The 13,339-nt window shown below is 30.9% G+C and overlaps 1 protein-coding gene across 1 annotated transcript; it reads left to right on the top strand.

The window, feature by feature from the left end:
- Positions 1–1,359: 1,359 nt before the first annotated feature.
- Positions 1,360–12,676, top strand: LOC148608882 (uncharacterized). Its single transcript, XM_088540672.1, has 5 exons — positions 1,360–1,411; positions 4,935–4,983; positions 5,320–5,499; positions 8,849–8,963; positions 11,962–12,676. Coding segments are annotated over exons 1-5 (393 nt in total). The 5' UTR covers positions 1,360–1,409; the 3' UTR covers positions 12,009–12,676.
- The last annotated feature ends 663 nt before the right edge of the window (positions 12,677–13,339 follow it).

The following is a 13,339-nucleotide window of genomic DNA, read 5'->3' as shown; positions in this document are numbered from 1 at the left end:
GATATGGGTTTTATTGTCTATTTTCCTTGATTCTGACGGTGCAAATAGTCAAATTACACTACCAAAATGATGGGTTTTTTGATACCATGTTTCAACCACTGCCTGATTCTTACAGAGACTGACACTAATTAACAGGAATATGCCATTATCAGAAATGTTGAATTTGATATTGTGAAATGGTCTTATTCTCCTATACATCTTCCCTTTCCTATGTAAACAACTTTAGGGCATTGATTAAACCAAAAAACATATTAATGTAATTACAAACAAAGAAATAAAGTTATATAGCTTCTTGACTAATTTCACTATGGAAACATAATATTTAACAGTTGAGTTATCTACACCTTTAAATTGAGTAATTATTAAAAATACATCGTTATGGTCAGAAAGTGTCAATTTTTATAACACTTTGGAAAACATTATGCAATAGACAGGAATGTCTGTTTAGACCTATGCAATTAAGAGGAATTTTGAACATTGAAGAGATGGTAATTGATTTGGATCTTGAAAATGCTATGCAATTAATGTGTAAGTTTGCGATTTTTACAAATAGGGTTAAATCGATTCAGATAGTTGAAAAAAATAACTATGCAAAGTATTACGTCGCAAAGGATAGGCATTTAGAGATATTGATTCTTTTCAATCGTATAGAATCTCGGATCCGTCTGCCATTTTTATGTTTATGACATTTCCAGAAAAGTTTTAAAGATTTTATTGTATTAACCAATAATTATATCTGATAACCACCAGAAATAACCATAAAATAAAAACAAAAAAACACATACACAAACAGCACACCCTCATTTCAGCACTATAATCAGCACACTTTGAAAATAAAAATGCACATTTTCAAATACCCATTCGCAGAGTCAAACCATACAACTATATAAAAACAGATTTTAGCACTACAATACACAGAGTCATAGTTGACACTTTCATAATTAACACGTATTAGTTTTATTCACTCTATTCATTCACTTCTTTAATAATTCTACATTGTACATAACTATGTAAATTCAAAGTCAAGTCTTTAAATAGTCTGAATCGGAGTCAGCCTGTGGCAAGTCTCCTGGGTTTGGAACTGCTGGAGAATACAAATTCCCCACAGCTCTGAGAAAGTCTCTAGTGTTAATGCTGTTGTCTCAGTATTGGTCCCACGGAAGTGACAGGCAGTCTTGAAGGTACTTGTAAGTATCTCTCTCATTGTCTATAATATACCGTTTTATTTTTAATGATTAAATCCTTTTATTTTATAACCATCTCTATTTTACTTAAATGTATATACAAACTGGTGTGATATTTATAACAGAGGACAATATTTTAAAATGTTCCGACGAAATATACAGGGCCGAGATAACTATGACCGAAGTGACTATGGCCGAGATGGTAGTGTGGCCGAAACTGCATGCATGTATGTTTATTGAGTTGATTTGTTTTATGTAATAGTCGGTGAACGAGCTCATCAGCTTATGTTTGTAATGTTGATTGTATATAGATACTTATTCCGACTCTTAATAAAGATTACTTAGTTACAAACATAGTTACTGGCTGATGACTTTTCTGATCTTCTCTTGTCTTTATTTCTACCCACCCAAATTTATTAGAGTTAAGTACCCTTTTGCAAACGAATTCTGGCGATGGCGGAGTTGAAAGAGCTGAAGCGTTTAAAAGATGAAGAAAGAACACTTATTTCATTGGCTTCATTATTGACAGACCAGCTTAACCGTTTGAAAGTAGACTTTGACTTAAGAAAGATCATATGGAGTATACATTGCCCACACGAATAAATTCAGTAAAAAAAAAACTCCCTTTGCTTCCTATCAAATAGAACTGTTTATTCACCAATAAAGGGTCCATAAAGGGCATGATTACAATACAATTTTTTTTTTTACATACAACAGTTTTGATTGAACATATATAATAACATATAATATCAACAGTTAATTTACAAACTAAATAATTGTCACATTTTTTGAGCTCTTACTTGCATAGTGAGTAATACATCATAGTAATCAGCACAGAGTGTTTAGGTATTATACTGGCACACCTCAGTTTCATTTACAAAATTGGACTATGATAATGGAGATTATAATTATGGTCATCAAATTATTATATGAATAAAGAATGTAAATGTATATTCACTTAAGGGCATATCTATTTGCAATAGTGATAATAATGCATTAAAAAAAAATAAATAAATGCAGTGGACATAATTCTAACTAGAAGCCTCCTTGTGCCCAGTGCAGAGAAGCAAGTCTTTTGAGTTGCATCAAGACAAAGTACACCAAGGGACGGTGCTCTAGGCTTCAAGTATGAAAATTAAGTATCAAATTTGCACATACTGGGCTTTTAATTACCCAAATTTTTTACATTACATATTACAATATAAGCAGAAAAAGATATGGGAAGATATTAATGATAGATAAAAAATAATAATAATAATAATAATAATAAATAACATACAAAAAGAAAAAAGAAAAATTATAATTTAAACACCACTTGATATAACAAGATCACTTAAACCAGATAAAATAATAGAGTTTTCACAATTTAAGATCCATATCAATTTGTTTTCATCACTGAGGTTAATAAAATGTGGACGTGTAGATATTATTTACTCATATAGTATATCTCTCTCTTTTTTATTTGATGAGCATGAAAAAAGAAAATGTACTTCATCGTCTACTCGTGAGCCGCACCTTCGACATAATCTATTTTGTCTAGGAATACCATGATAACACCCTGTTTCTATCTCTAGTCTATAAGATGAGATGCGCAGCTTTGTAATTTTTCTCCTTTGCTCAAAATGTACTTGAGATAAGTATTTCTCTAGCCCAAAATTGTTTTTAATTTTAGCATATACATCAAGTTTGCCTTCACTGTTCTTTCTCAAATTTCTTACCCATGTCTCTCTATAGTGCTGAGAAAGGATCAGTTTAGAGATTTCTTCGAATGAGAATTGAGTCATGTTTGTTAGACTATCTTTTATATCCTGAACAATGTTCATAATGTATTTTATTGATCCATACCATGAGGGTTTATTTTGTCTAAACAAATTTTTAGATTCTGCATAGGCCTGTTGAAGTAATGGAAAGTCCGACTGTAAAATTTCTAGTCTATACCAATATTTTATCATTGATTTGATAATATCAAAGTGAAGTGGAAAGCGACCTAGTTCTGACAATACTGCTAAATTTGTTGACCTTTTATGAACACCCAAAATGAATTTTGAAAATTTTACATGAAGTTTTTCACATATAAGTCTTTGGTATATATCATCGAGTGGTAAAACTTCCTTTTTAAGTCTAGTTTTGTATGGGTTAAAATATCCCCATATCTCAGCACCATATAGAAGAATTGGTTTGATGGTACGATCAAAAACTTTAATAGAATCTTTTATTGAAGGATTTAAAGATAAAAAATCATTTCTAAGCTTGTGATATGCTTTCAATCCCTTTTGATATAACTCATTCTGAGCAAAGGAGAAAGTGCCTGAGCAACTGAATGTAATGCCAAGGTATTTATACTTGGACACACACTCTATTTGTGAATTATTAAATAAAAAATTATGTTTGATGAGCTTCCAATGCAATCCCATATTTTAAGTAGCAGTCTTTGTAAGAATCGGAAAAATGTGATACAGCCCAAAAAAAGGCTACATATTTTTATTTTTGTAATTAAGTTGTCTTATGGGTCTATATTGTGAAATGTATAATTATTCATTCATAGCTAACGCTCTTAGGAGATAATCAACATAGAAAAACCAGTAGATTCTATTGTATTTGAGAATCATTTACAGAGTTATTTCCCTTAATTTTAAAATCTACAGTTCATTCTATATTATTTTTATCTCCTATGAACATGGGCTGTATGAAAAACTGCATGTTACTTTCTGTTTACTATGACATTTTAAACAAAATATCAAAAGTAAAAGTATGTAGGCTTTCCAACCATGAATCACATTTTGCATGATTCTTATATGGAGTGCTACTTAAGTGATGCCCCTTGTGAATAAACCTTTAGAAATCAAACAGTTTTATGTATCACTCTTTTAGGTTCACAAGCCTAGTTATCTTTTGCTACTTTCAAAACATAGGGTCATGGGGCATTTTTTTTTGCCATTTCCATGGCTTATTTACATACAATGTGAAAATGTGCTAAATTTTTACCCTAGTCCCCACCACTGTTTAAAGTGCTGTGAAAAAAAATTTTGAACAGCAAAATGAAGAACTGGCATGTTCTGAATTTTGCACTTGCAATGAAATATCTCAAATTGTATTAAATTGGAATAATATTCAATCCCATGGCCAATGGCTTTCTCTTCATGACAGATTGTTCTCCCGAAAAAGGGCAGTCCTTGTGACGTCCTGAATATTTACTATATTCATACCTACATGTATATCAGCGAGCACCGTGAGCTTTACCATACTTGTACCATCTGTGAAAGACTTGTAAGAATAGTAAAGGCAGGTAGAGAAATCAGGATATATTTATTTGAAAATCTGCTTTGTTATTTAATGGGGGAAATGTTGTTGGTTTTTTTTTCAATGAATGTATAAAAAAAAATGTTTTTCTAAAATTTTTGACATTTAGTGTTTTTTTTTTCAAAAGATCCCAGCCACCAGCCCCCTCTTTTCCCCTCTATTTCAAAATCGTCAAAGACTTTGTAGCACTTTGCCATACTTTCCAATGTTTAACCCTTGTGGGCATCTCTAGCAACATCCTTTTCAGTTTAATCAACTAGATTAATTTGTGCAGATACTAGAAATGTTAAGTTCTCCATAAATGGTTGGAATATTTTACACATATCATGTGACGTAAACAAAATTCAGGCACAACTGACAGCTCAAAATTCAAAAAAGAAAATGATTGCCTTTCCTTTTTAGAAAAGCTATGCTTCTGTTTAGATAATACAATCGGAGATATTTTTTTAGGTGGGTTAGGTTTTTCACAACAGCAACATTAGAACAGCCGAAGATACACGTATGTACATCCAAGTTTTTCCCGAACTTTTTAAAAGCACATCATATTCACTTCTTTTAATAAGTAAATAAAAATAGATCAGACTAAAAAACTATCAGAAAAGATGATGTTAATTTTACTAAAACGTAATCTTAACCTATATATTTTTATTTGTTTGATTGAAGAAAATGATGATTTTTCTCCATAAGAATAGTCACTTCTTGTGACTTCCAAAACAAGCAATATCTCCAGTGCCCAATCCTATGACTGGTGAGAGAGTGCTGATTTTATAGAACAGAAGGAATTTAAATCCTTGTATTACATGTACATGGTTAGTGTTTTATTCTTATACCACAGGTAGAAGAACTTGCATTACTGAGCAAAAGAAGATTACAGACGCCCTCAGCCCACTCCCATATATCTATTAGTACTAAACCTGACCATGACATATATGTAGCAGAAGAGATGTCTGCCAAAGCTCTACAGAGACCATCAAGTTATACTCAGGAAGTTGCACAAGATTCTCCCACAAAACAGGTTTAGTTAATCATATTTTAATTACAAACAATAAAAATATGATTTGACACAAGTAGAACTTGCATATTAAGTTTCTCTGGTTTACAATATGTTAACCCGTGTCATGCTCTGCCCACATTTATCCTGGCTTGGCCCTGTTTCTGCTTTATTGGTGCTGACCATTTTATCATGTCAGCCCATCTACCCTCAACATGACAAGGGTTAAAATAATAGTGAGGTATGTAGCCTTCATTTAAACATATGTCATTTAGGTTACAGACCACCAATTCAACCAATGAGCATTTGGAACGTACGCAAAAATAGTCCTACGCAGAAATTACCCCTGTTCCTCATAGTGCTGTGAAAAAAGTTCTCATCTTATTTAAAAAATTTAAACAGTTTCTGAAAGGAAAAACATTTCTGTACATTTTATAGGTGCATTTTGCTTCTTGTGATGTGAAGCCTAATCTCCATAATGATTTTTAAATATACCCCTATCTTGTGAAAACACTGGGATTTCCCATGCTATTTATAGACCCTTCACTTCCGGTGACCAGTACTGCACTGCAAGTCTGCTAACCCCACATGCCATTCTGAGGATTGTGAGCTGACATATGTAGAATCATGCTGATATATAGTCATCTGCAGGTTAAAGTTAAGGTAAAGTCCAGAGAAGCCATTGAATACTGTGAAATTAGCATAGAAGCCTATGGGAAGTGGAATTAGTGGTTTTTAGCCTTAAGATGAAGCCATGGCAAAATGAAAAGTTTCTTGAAATAGCTTTAAACTACTTGAAGGTCTTGTTAACTTTGCCATGAGAGGAATACACTACAAAAATCCTTCAAAATATGCATTTTTTTAAGTTATAGGTCCAAATTATGGAAAATTGGTCTTTTTGGCTGATTTCTATGTCCTATCTTGTAAAAAGTGTAGAAAATTTAGTAAAAATATCAAATATTAAACTTTGAGGGCTATATTTACCTAAATATGGTAGTAATAAGCACTTGAAATCAAGTTTTGTGTAGATTTGAGCAAAAATTAGGTTAGAAATGAGGAAAAACTCACTTCCATTACTGCGGTTAAGGCCATATAAGCATTCCCCTATGGCAACATGGAAAATCCATTATTGAGCACTTTTTTTGCTTTAGGTGCCCTTTACTGGTCATGTTCTAATGTGAAAACACTGTATTTACAAATTTAAAGCCAAATATATCACCTTTTGTGAAAATTTAAAGATTTAGGATTTTTGACATGTGATCAAGAAAAAGGGGGAGGCATGTCAGAAATAAATTTTTAAAAATAGACCAATTTCTCAGAAAATGATTACTTTTAAAACTATTTCTTCATTAATATTGTTAAAAAACAAGTTGTGATTGATATTTTTTATTTGAAAAGTCAGAAAAAGTTCTTTGCAAATATTTAATGCATTTCAGTATGGTAGAATATTTTCACTTTTTTGCTCGCACAACTTGGTTACCCTATATTTAAAAATCAAATATTTAAAAAAGTGCTTGTCACATTTCACTGAAACTTTGCAAATGCATTCAGTATGTGTGTAGGAAGATACCTGTATAGTTATTTATTTTTTCTAAGACAAAAAGTGACTCTTTAGGTTACAGACCACCAATTCAACCAATGAGCATTTGGAACGTACGCAAAAATAGTCCTACGCAGAAATTACCCCTGTTCCTCATAGTGCTGTGAAAAAAGTTCTCATCTTATTTAAAAAATTTAAACAGTTTCTGAAAGGAAAAACATTTCTGTACATTTTATAGGTGCATTTTGCTTCTTGTGATGTGAAGCCTAATCTCCATAATGATTTTTAAATATACCCCTATCTTGTGAAAACACTGGGATTTCCCATGCTATTTATAGACCCTTCACTTCCGGTGACCAGTACTGCACTGCAAGTCTGCTAACCCCACATGCCATTCTGAGGATTGTGAGCTGACATATGTAGAATCATGCTGATATATAGTCATCTGCAGGTTAAAGTTAAGGTAAAGTCCAGAGAAGCCATTGAATACTGTGAAATTAGCATAGAAGCCTATGGGAAGTGGAATTAGTGGTTTTTAGCCTATACAAACTGAAATAAACAAAAGGAAGATGATTTTAGAAATAATTTGATCAAATATGTTAAACTATAGGTGTTTAATACAGTGTAAGAAATTATTAATGATCAAGCTTTATATGGGGTATGCTTTATAGTTAGATGAAGATGATTATAACAGGAAGAACTGATTGTTTATACGATCAATATACATGTACTTATATTAAAAGAATGATTTTACATTGCTGATTAGATAGGTTATCATTTAAACCTACTAGCAGATTAAGATTAATTGATTGTTGGGGTTCAACGCCCGAGCAGCAATATTTCAGCTATATTCAGGCGATCTAGCAGATTAAGTTGTGTTGCTAAATGCAAAATGCCTATGCAAATTATTTGATATAGTCTTTATATATTTTTGGCATTTGTAGAAAATGTAGTGGCTATTTTCATACTGATGACCACACTTGCATTAATGTTTGGGGAAAAAATGAGAATTTATAATGCCTATACATAACTTATCAGGGTCATTCTGTATATTAGAGGAGGTATATGTTTTACAAAATATTTTTGGGCATGTATTGTAGTAATTACCCTGTTTATTAATTTCTTTCTTATCTTAATGAAATTTTTTTTGAAAGTGTGGCTTTATACATATATCTTCTTGTAAGAAAAATGATCATTATCAGATACTTAAGCTTTCAAAGAGAAATACATGTAATCTGCTATGAGTTAAAAACTGATAACCATTTAAAGGATTTTATCGAAAAATTATATGAAGTTAAGGCATATAATGTGCATTAAGGTAAAAATCATAATGATTACTTTTTATTTTTTGTTTTTGTTTTTTATCCTTCATGTTCAAATACCTTTTGTCACCGTTTTTTGTCAGGAACTTCCCTACTGTTTCTGAACAGAATATAGTCCATACATGTATATAATTCCTTTTATATCAATTAAAATATCTTTCAAAAATAATAATTTTGGCCTTGAAAGATGTTTCGTTATAAATTTGCTTTTCTTAAATTTATTTAATTTGTTGCAAAATGTGTCAAGAAGCATTAAATCTGTTAACATGTTCTATTTAACACACTTATGTCTTCATCAATATATTGTAATTGATAAACAGGAAGTGAAGAGCAGTAAAAAAGCATTATTTTCTCATGCAGAGTTTTTGAATGTAATTGTAAATTAATTTTTCAATTTAGTCAGATTATAAAAAAATGGAAAAAATGTGGAATGTAGCAAAATTAAAAATGTTTGTGTGTATTAATTGGTATAATAAGAGGGTAGAGGATATAAACATAATTTTTCTTTCAGAAAACAGAAACAGAGCAACCAGCATTACCCTCTATAGACAGCCTTAGTCACATGACCTATGATGATGGTCACGTGATCCCATTAGATTTAGCTGTGACAAGCCATGAACCTGAAGGTATGGTTTCTTATATGCATAGCAACTTATAAAAAAACCTTTTGCTCTGATATGCATAAAAACTCTTGATATCTAATTATAAATAATAATCAACAATCAATTTTCCATATTACAAAAGGATAATTAGGTTTGATTTTGGAGGTTATGATTCTTACAGTTTAGATAGAATCACTTGCATTTGTTTGATATTCCTCAACTTACAAGAAATTTTATTTTATTTGTGGCACTATGAATCAGTCCTTATTGAAGTCCTTAGGGTAAAAAATTGCTACATATGTTTTCTTACATATGGAAACATATGTTAAGGGCCAGCGTAATAAAAGTGTGTTTTTGTGTTTTTGAAAATACATAATTCATGTGATATAGAAAATCATATCAAAACCAAAGACTTTTATGTATGAAATCCTATTCAAAACACAATATGATTTATATGTAATTGTTTTTCGTGAATTAATTCATCGGCCAAAAACTTATTTTTCATGGTGGTCCTAAACATATGAAAACACATAATACACATATGTTTCTTCAGGTGTTTTCAAAACATGAAAAACAAATGTTTAAATTTTTCCTGTGTACTGTATTGTTCATTTCTTAGACCATTATCAATGTTATGTCACAAACCTAAGCTGTGTCAATCATTTAATCACAGTCCAAATTGATAACTGTATCAAGTTCAAATATTGTGTCAGATTCTGAAGGCATATATTTTCTTTAATGTTACTTTTTTCAAATATGAAAAAAATATTATAGACTTCGTTATTGAGAATTAATGTAATCATCTGCATCTGTAAAAATCAGGTCTAGTTGCAGCTTGGTCCCATCAGTCTGTCTGTCCATCTTGTATGTCTGTCTGTTACACTGAGAAAGTATCTACTTTGTATTATCTGTAACTCAAAAACTGTTTAACCAATATTATTGAACCCTGGTACAATATTAATGTACATGTACACATTGAAGATTTGCACCTCCTATTATGTAAGAAATTTCATCAATATTTTCTTACATTTTAGCATGTTGAACTTAGCCATTTGGCACCACTTTATGTGGTGGAAGGTATTTACTTTATGTAATTACTAACTTAAAAAGTACAAAACAAATATTATTAAATATTTTTAATTTGGTGTTAATGAAGATGTGCACCATCTATTGTGGAGAAACTTTATCATTTTTTTTATACCCCTGCTATACTGTTTTACCAAAACTTGATCATTTTTATACCCCTGCCCTACTGTTTTACCAAACTTGATGATTTTTTACACCCCAGCTATACTGTTTTACCAAAACTTGATAATTTTTTATACCCCTGCTGTACTGATTTATCAAACTTGTTGATTTTTTACACCCCTGCTATACTGTTTTACCAAAACTGATAATTTTTTTTACCCCTGCTATACTGTTTTACCAAACTTGATAATTTTTTTTATACCCCTGCTGTACTGATTTATCTGTGTCTGTCATTCTGTAACACATATTCATAACAAAATTTTCAGCTTCAGTAAATTACTGGCTGTAAATATTTTGTACAAAGCTCTCATGTGGGTATACGGCATCATGGGATGTGTTTTCATACCCTTTTGACATCTACTTCCTGTTTGTTAGTTAGATGTCGCACACAGACGACTTTGTTTTTTTCTTCACAATTAGCCATTTTGTAATCTGTAACTCAAAAGGCATGGAAATGAATATTACTTATATGTTTTTGTTCATGTACACATTGAAGATGTACACCTAATATTTTTGATTAATTGTTTTCAACATTATGAAAATGTAGCCATTTTTGTCACTTAGTGTTGTGGATAATACCTACTTTATGTAACTCAGAAAGAATTTAACCAGTATTATTCTAATTTTGCACAGTATTTATACACATATTGAAGATGTACATCTCTTAATATAGAAAAAGGAGAAGGGGCAAAAAAGGAACTTATTGGCCTGAAATTCTGCTGAAAATAAATCAAAAAGTGTTAAATAATTTGATTGTGAATTTGGAGATTTGAATCCATCATAAATAAGAAAACATAAAGACTTATGATAATTCTTGCATTAAAAAGACAGAAAAATTGCTTGAATATTCAGATGTTTTGTCTATATATTGTACATTTTGGTTACTCTCTTATTTCTTACTGTCATATTTTTGGAACCTAAGAAACAACTTCATATTTAGTTAATACATCCATTATTACATTGTTTATGATATTCACCATTATGACTTCCTTACAATGAACTAATGCCACAAATCATTATTTTTTTTACTATGTTATGAACAACTTTTATGTTGTTGTGAAAGTACCAGTACTTTAATTCATGGATACCATTTTTTGTTAATTAGGGAATAAGCACAAGTTCGAGAATTCTTGAATATGTGGTTTTGGAGTTTTCAGTTTACATATTAATGGGAGTCTCCTATTTGTTGGGAACCAAATTTTGTGGTTAGGCCCAATTGGTACACCATGAACAATTGTACTTTCACAGTATTGCAACAAAGAAGATATTTAAGGCTATAGATGTAGCTTAATGTCCCTACACCTTTGATCAATTTTTTCCTATGGCATGTTTAACTTGACTTTTTATTCAGTATATTTTACTATTAGGCCATCACAAAAAAATGTTAGATTCTCATTCAACATTTTTAAAAATTAGGGGCGGCGGCAGATTTTATTTTTCATCAATTGAAGTGAAAAATGCTGTCAATTTGAAAGAAATTGACCTAAATTGGGAAAAAAATCTAAATTATTTTTTTCAGGGAGGATGTACAAATTGATTTAGGAGAAGATGAGAATCTAGGATATTTTTTTATTTTGCCTTATGAACTTATGGCACCCTCAATCCTTTTTGAGGGCATAAAAAGGTTAAAAGAAATGGTGTCCTCACTCACTTGTTTTGATGGAACCTTCACCTAACTAAGAAACAAGGAACTAACTTTTTATTGTGGTTGAAATGAAGAAACACAACTGAAGAAAACAGCAATCATCTGGTACATGTTTTTGTGTTTTTTCAGGTATAGTTGTTGAAATAGAGGAAGAGGATGAAGATGATGAAACATGATAAGGGAGATAACTCTATTGCATCCTTGAACCTAATAGATTGTAACCAGTCATCACATGTCACATGGTCTTGTTACAGACTCACAACAGAATTGGAATTCTGCAATTAATTAATTTTACATATACAAATAACTAATTGCTATAAACTCATCAACAATAAATTGTATGATACAATATACATAAACTTACAATTTGCAATAAACTGTTAAAAGCAGTGTTGAAAACAATTGATATGGTGAAAGATTGATATAAAAATTTCAAAGCTTTATGCATTGCTAGTTAATGAAAATTGCATATGTGTTTTGTTAAGTTTTCAATATCTATGAAGTATGTAGATATTAGTATTATATTTTTGCATAGTAGGAGAAATTGTTTTCTCTTTTTTCCATTTGGTTAGAGTTCAGAATGTTTTAACAGAAACAATTTGTAGCCAATTTTTAAGTGTTGCTTTAAAGTAATATGATTTGAGTTAAAAGTACAAAGATTTATATTTTTTAAATTATTTTTACATTAGAATTAAATCTTTTGTGTTCATTCATAGAAGTAGAAATGTCTAACTGTAGCACAAACTTTGCTATGTGATTAAGTTTATAGTGAAAACGAGTGATAATGCAGTCTTGAAGATAGCTAAGTATTACTTGAACAATAAAAAAAATCAACATTTCTCAACTCAAGGATTCGTTTCCTGTCTGTCTCTCCAAGATATTTTCTTAGCAGCTTGCAGCATTGATATGAAACTTTGTGGGATGTAATATAATAGCATGCTTACTGTCAGGCATTTATGTTTGGACAAAAATTGTAGAAATAATGGCTGTTGAACTTCTGCATTTTTCTGCAAAACTTGGTCTCATTTTGTCTGCAACTCCTCCCCAATGACTTGCAGGGTTGTTATGAAACCTTATGGGGTGTTAGATTACCATATTGGGGTGTGCTTATTGTGAGGAATTTATGTTTGGGCAAATATTGTAGAAATTACGACTGTTGATCTAGGCATTTTTCAGCAAACTTGGTGTGATGTGTTGTTGAATTCTTTCTGCATGCTTATACTATGTGTTTAAGTATTAATGTGGCTTTATTTGGTAAATAAGATTTATTAAGAAAATCCACAAATTGAGAACACTTCCTATGAAACACTGTTTTCTTTTTTTCCATTCCGCAGTTGTGCTCTTTCTTGTGTTGTTAGGTTATTGTCAGCGTCATAAGCAGGACAGTTGAAATTGAATCTTCAAATTATTCCTTTTCAGAATAAAGGAAAAGCCTTGGTACTCAGAGGGTTGGTATTGATAGAGTTATGTCGTTATTGTTTTGAAATATATTCATGAAATATAACTA

This window comes from Perna viridis, chromosome 8 (genome assembly GCF_037379345.1).
Source record: "Perna viridis isolate PV_CMFRI_1.1 ecotype Kerala chromosome 8, ASM3737934v1, whole genome shotgun sequence".
Classification (NCBI taxonomy): domain Eukaryota; kingdom Metazoa; phylum Mollusca; class Bivalvia; order Mytilida; family Mytilidae; genus Perna; species Perna viridis.
The sequence above is the reverse complement of the archived record's forward strand: the minus strand, read 5'-3'. Positions and strand labels throughout refer to the sequence as shown.